This window comes from Misgurnus anguillicaudatus, chromosome 22 (genome assembly GCF_027580225.2).
Source record: "Misgurnus anguillicaudatus chromosome 22, ASM2758022v2, whole genome shotgun sequence".
NCBI classification, from domain to species: domain Eukaryota; kingdom Metazoa; phylum Chordata; class Actinopteri; order Cypriniformes; family Cobitidae; genus Misgurnus; species Misgurnus anguillicaudatus.
In genome coordinates this window covers 26,878,525-26,890,666 of record NC_073358.2, presented here as the reverse complement: position 1 = coordinate 26,890,666, position 12,142 = coordinate 26,878,525, and the positions used below count along the sequence as shown (strand labels likewise).

Sequence of the window (12,142 nt, the reverse complement as noted above, 5' to 3'; positions counted from 1 at the left end):
GACAAGATAATACTATGCTGCCAATCAACGTGAGGATTGTGTTGCGCTAACCATCCATGCCCTAAAATAATAGGAGATAGAGAAGCATGAAGGATATGCAACACAATCTCCTCACGATGATTACCAGACACAGAGAGACTCACAGGAGAAGTGCAGTGTGTAATCCGCGCCATCTGCTGCCCTTTTAGAGACCAGACATCCAAAGGGGATTGGAGAGGGACAACCGGGATACCCCAGGCGCGAACCAGCGCTTCATCAATGAAGTTGCCCTCCGCGCCAGAGTCGAGAAGGGCAGTGGATGGATAGTCCCGCCCAGCGAAGGACAACATAACGGGGAGTTGGGTACTGGAAACTGGGGAGAGTTTTGAAGAAGTGGCGCCCACCAGGACTCCCGTATTCACTGATGGGCGGCGGCTTTTAACGGGCAAGTCTTGGCGAAATGTCCGGGCTTTCCACAATAGAGACAGAGGGCATTCTGTAACCGCCTCTCTCTCTCTCTCTCTGTGACAGGCGCATGCGCCCCAGTTGCATGGGTTCCGACTCGACTGAGGGTGACACAGGGGCCGAGGAAGAACTGGAGGTCTCATCCACAAACACACGCTGGCGCAGAGAACGGCGCTGACTGCGAAGCATCCTCCGAGCTTCGATCCGAAGAGCAAGATCAATAATGGCATCAAGAGTGGGGGGGAGATCGTGAACAGCGATTTCATCCTGAAGCCCGTCTGTCAACCCCTCGACAAACTGCGCTCGAAGAGCCGCTTCGTTCCAGTGGCAGGCAGCCGCTAAGGTCTTGAACTCTATGGCGTACTCGGTGACTGAGTGTCTTCCTTGAACCAAATGTGCCAACCGAGCCGCAGCGGCATCCCCGCGAACGGAGCGATCGAAGAGTTTCTCCATCTCCTCGCGAAATTCATCAAAGGATCGGCAGCAAGGGTCGCCGGCATCCCAAACGGCTGTAGCCCATTCACGAGCCTTGCCAGTCAGCAGGGTAATAACGTATGCAACCCGGGTGCGCTCAGAGGCATAACGACGTGGCTGGAGGGCAAAGACCAAGGAGCATTGTGATAAAAACGCTCGACAGGAGGCAGGATCGCCATCGTATGATGGTGGGGCTGAGGCATGGGGCTCCGTCTCATGCTGCTGACTAGTTTGCGAGGTGTTCTGCCGCACTTGGTCAAGACGGGAGGAAAGGTCGGACATGCGTGTTGATAAATCCTCGACCTCCTGTGACGTGGTGGTGAGACGGGCCGAGTGTTGACCTAACCATGAGCCCTGCTGGGCGAGCGCCGACCGGAGAGCATCAACCTCCACGGGATCCATCTTGGCAAGTTCGTCCTGTTACGAACGACACAACTCAAGAATCCCAATGCAGAGGGTTTTTAATGAAACACTGAATCAGTAGGGCATGTATAATGAAAAAAACACTCAATGTCTTCATGTGATGTATGTGTGTATGTATGTATGTAAATGCAAAACACTCTAAGTGGGAAACACAGCAGGGCTGTAGGACATCCACTTTAAATAAACACTCGATGTAATCCTCACAGGGCACAGAGAGAGATTCCTGGCGGGACAATGAGAGAGAGAGGCGGTCAATACTTCAGCAGAGTCCGTGCTGGACAGCGCACTGTAGCAGTCCGAGTGAAGCGCAGAATTACGCGCCCAAGAGCGCACTGCGGCTGGTCAGCGCAAGGTGTAGAGCAGCGCTCGGAGATTCCACAGACAGAGTGTTCACAGAGGAAAGACGGTTGACACACCAAGCGGGAGAGACTGACAGCAGGACGGGGAATCTGAAGAGGCAAAGGCAGCAGAGAGCACGGTGAATAATCCAATAAACGAGAAACAGATACTTGACACAACAGGACTGGAACTAGACAAGCTAGCGGGCAGGTACATACAAAGACGAACTTGCAAAGAACAAAGGAAACGAGGGGAATTTAAATCAAACCGGATTGGACAATAATAAGAATCAGGTGCGGGACGCAGGTGAGAGAAGTCAGAGGTAATGAGATCACCAGGTGGAAGACGCGCACGTGTGGAGCTGTCAAAACAAAAACACAACACATAGTGAAACAAAGACAAAGCAGCCAATAAGACCGAAATCATAACAATAAGGAAAAAATTAAGGTATGACCACCATCATTCCCTGACCTCAGTCCTATTAAGAGTCTGTGGAGCATCTTTATATGAAAGATCTGTAAGTTGGACAGCACTACAATTCATATTAAAACATCAACTCTGGAAAGCAATAGTAGCATCTTAAAGTGAAATAAAGACAAAAACTATGCATAGATTTACACATTTAATGAATGGGTGAGTTAAAGTCATGTCAAAAATATGCTCATATATTATTATTTAACTTGGGTTAAATACATTTTCTTTACATTGTGTTTGTTTGTTTGTTTGTTTGTTTTTTGGAAAAATTATCTGTCCACGTACATTTGACAGATATCTGTTTTTTGGATAACAGGGTTTGGAGCGAGGGAGAGAGGGCCCAGTTAAAGGACAAGTTCGGTATTTTACACTTAAAGCCCTGTTTTCAGATTGTTTATGATGAAATAGAACGGTTTTGACTGAAATTTGGACATATGATGCTGGCCCGAGAATTTTCAGGTGCTTCTTGTATCACCTCACACCTCTATAATGGGTTTATAGGTGCACAGGAACAATCCTTCCTAAAATGCATTAAACTTTCATTTACAAAGACATAAACCTCACTTCACTGATACGCTCACACAAAAATCGCTGCAAAAGATGCTTGCCAACAGGTTTTATCGTAGTTTTTGCCAACTCCATTAACTTGTATTAGATGTGCTGTGAGGTACGGTATTACTCTGCACCGGGAACTTTGTTTGTATTCTTGCAATTAACGAAAGTGGATTATCGCCACCAACTGGGCTGGAGTGTCTATTATTCAAGCCCTCAACGGAAGAATGTACGGGTGTCACTATTTTTTGTTACAGCTATCCCTATTGTCACTGGTGCAGTGGATTTCACCCACCCATGTGCCAGATAGGACTTTTTTAAATGCTAAAATCAGTAAAATCAGTAGAATAAATCAGTAGATAAAATATGTCAGAGAGAGAGAGAGAGAGAGAGAGAGAGAGAGAGAGAGAGAGAGAGTAACAATACAGTAATTACATTTAAATGAAATAAAAACGTGTATTTCAATGTTTTAAAAGTTTAGGGAAAGCTGATGAATACAGAGAGCTGGACAGGGGTTTCATTGATAAGGTGAATAAGAACTGACCATAGTCTAGCATTACTTTCCTCTAATTGCATCGTTGAATACAAAGGAAAATGGTAAAAATACAAATATTCAGACTATATGGAATACTGTGGAATAATTTTCCTTGTAATCATTTGCTGTGTTTGGTGGGACAAGAGGATGCTGACAGGAGAGAAGGAGGTGACATTCAGGTTAGGGACAGTACATCAGGGCCACTATTTACATTTACAGTCATTTACTGTAGCCGACGCAACACAAGAACAACAATACATAAGTGCAATATAGAACTAGTCTCAAGTTTTTTAAATTTAAGAATGTATGTAAGAATGTACAAATAAAGAGATAAAGGAAAATAGAGAAAGATGGTAAGCCCTATATTAGCTAGTGAGGTATTGGCGAAAGACATGGGTTTTTAGACGATTCTTAAAGACAGCTACAGAGTCAGCAGATTGTGTCTTGACCGGCATCATTCCACAGATGTGAAACAGCTCCATAGAAGGTAAGCAATAATGTATAAGTAAGTGAAGATAAGGGGGTGCTGACCCAGTGGTGGTTTTAAAGGCCACACAGCAAATTTTAAAGTGTTAAAATCACACTGGGAGTGTGAAAATTAACACTTTTCCAGAGTTTATATGAGTCCACACTAAATCGAGTTAAATTTACACTTTAAAAAGTGTTAATTTTTTTACACTCACAAAATGTTAAAAATAACACTATGAGTGTTCACAGTTAACACCATTGATGAGTTTCATTTACACCAAGTGAGTGCTACAACCACACTAGTTGTGTCAAAAGTTTAACACTACAGGAGTTCTTTTTAAACTAATTTAGTGTTCACGTAACACTAAGAGAGTTATTTTTTAAACTAATGTAGTGTTCACATAACACCAAGGGAGTTTTTTTTAAACTAATTTAGTGTTCACGTAACACTAAGAGCGTTATTTTTTTTAAACTAATGTAGTGTTCACATAACACCAGGGGAGTTTTTTAAAACTAATATAGTGTTCACATAACACCAAACAAGTTATTTATTTACTAATATAGTGTTCTCATAACACAAAGGTTTTTTTAAAAACTAATGTAGTGTTCATACATCCCCATATTTAGGTATTTAAATGCAATCTACACTTGGTTCAACTAAATACATTAAATTAAAGAACAGCCAACACAATGTATCAGTTTGAAATGTATATTTTAGCTCAAACTAACATCTCAAACTAACATACATGAGGGAACAACATATTCACCATCTGACCCATATGGACTCTGTAGATCAAAAGGCCTGAAGAACTTCAAATTGCTGGCTTTGACAAGTTCATTCAACCCACAGTACCTCTGAACTTTAAATGCATGGCGATGCTCCGAGAAATGCTCCGTTACAAGTTTGTTAACAATAAAATACACAGTGTCATTGATTAAAAGTATTCTCTGAATCTGACTGAAAATGGGGATTTCATTCTCAATTTCATTACACACAATCAGGTATTGTCTATATTCTGTCCCATCTAATTTAAGACTGACTGTGCAGGATTTTGTAGCATTTCTTGTGCACATAACAGCTTAAACTTTAAAGAAGGATAAAAGCGTGACTCTCAAGTGAGATATCAAAGTGTGGCTACTTGAATGCAAACTTTGACCACAAAAACACCTCAACATTTAACCTAGTTTAAAAGCTTTGCACGTAACTCCTTTTCTCGGGGAGACTCACTAGAAAGTCCAACATCGATGTTGTAGATTGTAGTCTGTTGACAAGGGCTTCCTCGTATGACAGTTTGAAAACGTAGTGGACTTTGAAGAGTTCATCTATAGCACTCAAAGAGCTGGTTCCAGCACAGGGGATGAGATGTTTGTCCACAACCACATAGAAGTTGTCGATTCTGCTCTTAATCCTTCCTAATCCAAGCAGGTATGGCTGGTGGCTCTGCCTGCCACTGTGATGGTCTTCAATACTGGTGCAGGACTGAAAAAGCAACCCCAACAATAAGAATCAGATTTAACAAACTAAAAAAAACACATTACAGTGTGTAATGATGAATCCAGGCAACCTTGTGCTGAACCAAATCATAAATAAGAAATGACTAATATCTCAAATTCAATGTGACCCTGTATGTAAATCCAGGCCAAAGTCTCAATCTAATTATGAGATTAGGAGCTTTAAAGTTTGATTTCAGTCATTGATTTTTCATTGATTTTAATCTTTGACATGATCCTAGTCAATATAAAAGATACATGTTATATTTTCACAAACTGTTCTATACAATATGTAAGATAATTTTATTTGGACAACAGTAACTCACAAACAAATGACTTTAGCTGGGTTTTTACAGACTGAGTCACATATGTGCAGAATAAAACCAGTTAATCCCCAAATATTTCACCCCCCCAAATAAACGTGCTGATACACCCTCAGGCCATCCAAAATATAAGTGACTTACGTTCTTTATCAGAACAAATGATGAATTTAACAAGGAAATCCCAGCTCTGCAAGTCAATACAATGCCCAAAAACATATTTAGACAGTGTCACATTATGGTATCGAAAAACCATAGTTCTACTAGTAGAAACAAACACATTCACAAAGATTTGCAACAGTATTATGAGTTTTACCTTGTGGAAATGCACAAGTCTATCAACAGCCTCTGTTGCACTGATCTTGGTCTTCTTCCTTCCCGAAGAAGGTGGCAAGAGATGCAATAGTAGCAGGATGGATGACATGTCACTGTCCCAATCTAAACAAGTGGATATTATGTGTTTAGTTCTCACAAAAACACAAAAAATCAGGGCAAATCTGAAGCTATAACATCCTCAAAATGATGCTAACCATTTTCAGATCCTTCTCCCACTGCTGCATTGAGAAGACATTGAATTTCTGCTGTCGAAGTAAGAGACCTGGCTTCATTGATGATCTTGTGCTTGAATGCTGTCTCCCACCTCTCAAGCAACTTGTTGGATGTTTCAGCATTGAACAGAAGAGCAAAGTCCTGATTTATCTAATATTGAAGCATATTTCAAGACAAATATGAGAAAAGCAGGACTCAAAATGGATTGTGTGTGCATGTGATAATTTTGATAGACTATGAAATAAAAACCAAGAAAAATTTCCAAAAGATGTTTGATATTGTTTGAGACAGTAATTATGAGGCTAATTACCCAAGTGAAAAAATTACACTATCTACTTGAATTGCTCTACTTTCACACACCAACCTTGTACCCAAAACACTCAAAATTCTTCTTTAGTACTTAGGATAATTTTAAGAACATCTAAGTGTACTTATCTGTGCTATTTTGAGATGACATTAAAATTAACTAAAATGTATTACATATATTTAGGTACCACTTGTAGTAAATTTAAACCCATCTTTGTATGCAGAGATTGCTTGTTAAAATCACATTTTAGTTAATGTTTATCGTGTCTCAAAATAGCACACTTAGATGCTATCTTAAGTACTAAATCATTCTTAGTGTATCATGCACAAAATTAATGTGCGAAAACAGAGCACTTCAAGTGCATTATGACATGTACTACTTTTTCACCTGGGTACTCTCTGTATGACTGTCTGTACGCCATGCAAGAGCAAAAATGTAAAAGCTTACAGTAAAACATATCTGGACTGGCTTGAATCAATTCTTGGAAGACATCCTCCTCCACATTGGTGTCAGTGTCGTCAAAGACTTGAAGAGATGTAGTTCTTGTAAATCCAAATTTGTTTTTAACTGAAAAATACAATAACAATAATTTTAATTTATTTTCATATTTAAGTCAAACATTTAAGGCAAATAGCACATTTGAAACCTAAAGATAAGACCTGTAGACTTCTGATATCATCAATCATTGAAATGCCTCAATAGCTGCTATATATATATATATTTAAATAAGCACACCTAAACCTACCTTCAGTAAGAAAATCCTGGAATGTAAAATCGTCAAGCAATTTTACCCATTTCTTCACACCTTTACACTGAACTTTAACCAGCATGACGAAAGCTGTTGGAAAAAATAAGTAACATTAGAAAGTCTCGTGCTGTTAAAATCTACAGAAAGCAGCAGCTACAATTATATCAGTCATTGTCATTAACTTTGACTAATAGCTTAGTAAATGTTAATGCAATTACAAATATTACATTTAAGTAAATCTAAAGCAACTTAATCTCATGTTAATGCGGTGCAAACCTGCAGATCTTACCACGTGCACGTGAGGCACACGCCATGTGAGCGAACGTAAAAGGTGATGTGAAGTGATGTGCAGACCGTGCGGCGCATGATATCACAGTACCGCGAGAGTGTATCCCTCTCGCGGCACTTTGATGTCATACGCCGAACTGCTGCGCACCATAACTAGTCAGGATATATAAAGTTAAACAAAACGCTTTTCACAGCAGATTCTTGCTGGGTTAATAAGACAAACCTAACGAATACCTAAAGTATGTTGGTTTTAGTCGAGAGCAGTATAACGAACAGGTCAATCCACTAAAAAAACACACTTTACATTCGGCTGAACCCCCTTATAATGTACTAACATTACTGATATAGATATAGCGTATATATATATAGCGTAACGTTATAGCACACACTATCAGTTGTTTTCTTTTGTACGTAACACAGTTAACTTAATCCAGCAATCTTACCTCGCAGTTTATGTCTCGTCTGTACGCTGTTTCTATGGCAGCGGAGGATCGGATTGTAGGCACCAATCCAAATATCAAATACGTATTTATCAGTGGCCACAGCCAAATTACATTAATAATCGACCCAAAAATAATCGTGTGTCGCCAGCTTTATCTGATATTTTCCCTGCACTGAGTATGAGTGTGACCACGAAATGTTTCAGCTCCACGTGACCATAGTTAATGACCCGTGCTGTTAAAGTATACATTTAAAACGGGAAAATTGGGCGTTTAATTAAACTGTTGCCGCTAATTTAAACAGTCATATATTTTTGGTGGTGGAAGCAATACACGATTGTACTAAAAGTAGTCAATTTTGTTACCCTTACCTTAATTTGCCAGAGCTATCCAAACATACACACAGCTTCCCTCGGTTCCTGTCGTTATTTGACGTGTTACCTAAAAGAAAATTATTTTAGTACTCTTAAAATGTCTTTAAGCTTATAAATATTATTTAAAAAATGATTAGAAATGTACTAGGACAAATCAGAAAGTTTATGGAATAAAATAATTACCTGTTAGAACACTTTCTCCATGTGCTTGTCCGCCATTAATCAGAAAGGAAGTAACGTGCGAAGACCGGAAATTGAATATACTCTCTACTAGTGTGGTTTAAGGTCAACTCATGGTAATTACACTAACTCTGACCATTGATTTACACTGCAAGTGTTTAAGTCGTTTAAATTAACACCAGAATCAACACTTTTTAACTCTGGTAAATTAACACCGGAAAAACAACTCCAAACAACACTGGATATTTTGCTGTGCAGGGGCCTCATTTATCAACAGTGCGTAGAAAATGTTTTATACTTTGACCTACAAATGAAATTTAGTATGTGCGCACGTACAACAAAAATCGGGATTTATCAAACGTGCGCACGTGGTTAATACGCACATCAGTAAGTAATCCTTGCTGATAAATACCATGTGTTCTTAAGCTCCATGCTCGTGCACCTTCATGGTCATTTGCATTCCGAAACGCCTCCAATGAACCATATATGGTGACAACACCTCCCTTTGTAAGTGACGTGGTTGTGCTTTTCCCTCACTGCAAAAATGGCAAAGAGAGCGAAAAAGAGGAAATTTACAGACACAGACATTGAGTTACTGGTGGATGAGGTTGAATCCTAATAACACATACTGTTTGGTTCACTTAGTGCGGGAGGAGTATATTGCCAAAAATGACTAAAATGGACATTGTGAAATAGATGTAAGCCTACTGGGAAAGTTAACTCCCTAAATCCATTTGTATTTTTGTTTAAGTTTACAGATCATTTCAACAAAATTAACAAGTTTGGTAACAGTTAATTTCTTACCATTCAGAACTTCATATAAGATGCCTACTGCATCTTTGCTTCAATAGAAATCCACATGAACAACCAAAAAAAAACATTGTGGTCAACCTTTCCATATGTGCTTTGTGTGCATAAAATCCTTATTCCAAGAGGCATACACAGCACAGGAAAGTATATTGTGCAGGCCTGCAATAACATGGAAACAGCTCACACATAAAGTTTGTTTAGAACTCACAAATTCTGGTGTACATCAAAGGTATACATTAGTTCAGATGGGTAGTTGACGTTAAAAGCATACATTAGTCCATATAACATAGCAGCAGCTGATGCAAAGTTCTGAAGTTCACAAATCACTGAAGATCTGCCTTTCAAGGATAATCCCAATGTCCTCTGGTTTATCAAGGGCATCTTTGTGTTTGAGAATGTATAAGTTCCCACTCTGGTCTCCTCAATGCCTTATTGGATAAAGGTTTTATCTGCAGCCTGGAAAAATCACAAACCAAAAATGAGTTTCATTTCAACAGAGCATTATACACTGAATTATTGATTTTTTATGAGTTATACTTAATGTAAATGTATACTAATTTCCTTTCCCCGCTGTCATTTAGATTTTTATAGCAGATTTGTATTTTTACGTCGATTAAACGGTAGAAAGATTTCCTCACTGTCACCTCCCTATTACCTATTCAAGTTTGTATGTTTTATATATATATATCACTGATTCTTGAGAGTCGGGACAAAACATGTCCCATTTAGAAAAGTCTAATTTATAGCAAAAATTAAGAAATTCATCATGATTGACATAATTACAAAGTTAAATCTATAGGATTTGTATATGCCAATTTGATTTTTAAAATAAACTTTTTTATTTTTGGGGGGATTTTTAAAAAAATTTGTGGTCTGTGGTTAGAAGGTCCATGTTATTGCACTTGTCCTCAGCAAGAGGTCACAATATTAATCATCCCAAAAAACTTTAAAAAAGCTCTACATTTGTGAAAACATATATATCCAATAAAAAATAAGGGGTATAAATATAAAAAACAATGCATGAAGTGAACATCAAACAATATTTTCCATAAAAATCTACCTATTAAAGTTGTGTACTCAGTTTCTGTCAACTCCGTCAGATTTTTTTATAAAGCTATTTAAATCAGGAAATTCAGGTCAGCTATATCCCTGAGGACCCATTTTCATCTCCCTGCCTGTGGTGAATGCAGCACTACCACACATTCTCTTTTATGTTTACATTTGTTATATATTTTAGACAAACAATGTCAATATTCCTATGGTCACAGCTGTACCATGTCAACACCATCTTTCTGTTAAGATACTTTTTTTAAACCATAGTGGATTGAATTTAAGCATTTTAGTGAGGTTATTGGGACAGCTAGCAACTGAGGAAAAAGTACCTAGCTGCAGTGTACAATAAATGTGTTGGAGGGAAAATACATGCCCTTATGTCAACTCCGTCAGACGTCAACTCCGTCAGGTTCTATGTCTGACGGAGTTGACCTGTAAGCTGATGGAGTTGACAAATCCACCAATAACCTCTTAATGTGCGATTATAATATTATTTGTGAATATAGTGAAGGATTAAACTGTTATTTAAGGGTTTTATTTACACATAAATGCACATATAGCATGCATTACATTATTTAACCATACGCATCTGTCTTGTAAAGAATAGGCAGGCAGTGGTCTGCTTGTCATTGTGTAACATGTAACTTTATATATATATATATATATATATATACATATATATACACATATATATATATACACACTCACCGGCCACTTTATTATGTACACCTTACTAGTACTGGGTTGGATCCCCTTTTGCTTTCAGAACTGCCTTAATCCTTCGTGGCACAGATTCAACAAGGTACTGGAAACATTTCTCAGAGATTTTGGTCCATATTGCCATGATAACATTACGTAGTTGTTGCAGATTCGTCAGCTGCACATCCAGGGCACAAAGCTCCCGTTCCACCACATCCCAAAAAAGCTCTATTGGGTTGAGATCTGGTGACTGTGGTGGCCATCTGAGTACAGTGAACTCTTTGTCATGTTCAAGAAACCAGTCTTAGATGATTTGCACTAACATGGCATGTTATCCTGCTGGAAGTAGCCATCAGAGGATGGGTACACTGTGGTCATAAAGGGATGAACATGGTCTGAAACAATACACGATGCTCAATTGGTACTAATGGGCCCAAAGTGTGCCAAGAAAATATCTCCACACCATTACAACACCACCACCAGCAGCCTGAACCGTTGATACAAGGCAGGATGGATCCATGCTTTCAATTCTGACTCTACCATCTGAATGTTGCAGCAGAAATCAAGACTCATCAGAGGCAACGTTTTTCCAATCTTCTATTGTCCAATTTTGGTGAGCTTGTGTGAGTTTTAGCCTTAGTTTCCTGTTCTTAGCTGTCAGTAGTGGCACTCGGTGTGGTCTTCTGCTGCTGCAGCCCATCCGCCTCAAGGTTCGACGTGTTGTGTGTTCAGAGATGCTCTTCTGCATAACTCGGTTGTAAAAAGTGGTTATTTGAGTAACTGTTTCCTTTCTATCAGCTCCAACCAGGCTGGACATTCTTTTCTGACCTTTGGCATCAACAACGCATTTGCGCCCACAAAACTGCCACTCACTGGATATTTTCTCTTTTTTGGACCAATCTCTGTAAACCCCTGAGATGGATGTGTGTGAAAATCCCAGTAGATCAGCAGTTTCTGAAATACTCAGACCAGCCCGTCTGGCACCAACAACCATGCCACTTTCAAAGTCACTTAAATCACTTTCTTCCCCATTCTGAAGCTCGGTTTGAACTGCAGCAGATCGTCTTGACCATGTCTACATGCCTAAATGCATTCAGTTGCTGCCATGTGATTGGCTGATTAGAAATTTGCATTAACGCGCAGTTGGACAGGTGTACCTAATAAAGTGGCCGGT

At 39.1% G+C, this 12,142-nt stretch overlaps 1 protein-coding gene and 1 long non-coding RNA gene across 2 annotated transcripts; both read right to left on the bottom strand.

Moving 5' to 3' along the window:
* Positions 1-3,795: 3,795 nt before the first annotated feature.
* On the bottom strand, positions 3,796-6,797 carry LOC141358898 (uncharacterized). Its single transcript, XM_073860785.1, has 4 exons — positions 6,756-6,797; positions 6,051-6,219; positions 5,837-5,958; positions 3,796-5,189 (listed from the first exon to the last, which is right to left on the bottom strand). The coding sequence occupies exons 1-4, from the start codon at positions 6,795-6,797 to the stop codon at positions 4,896-4,898; spliced, it is 627 nt and encodes a 208-aa protein (XP_073716886.1). The 3' UTR covers positions 3,796-4,895.
* Positions 6,798-7,118: 321 nt separating this feature from the next.
* Positions 7,119-8,657, bottom strand: LOC141358946 (uncharacterized). The gene is made up of 3 exons (XR_012365500.1): positions 8,410-8,657; positions 8,224-8,293; positions 7,119-7,214 (listed from the first exon to the last, which is right to left on the bottom strand). It is a non-coding gene; the product is annotated as an uncharacterized lncRNA (long non-coding RNA).
* Positions 8,658-12,142: the final 3,485 nt, after the last annotated feature.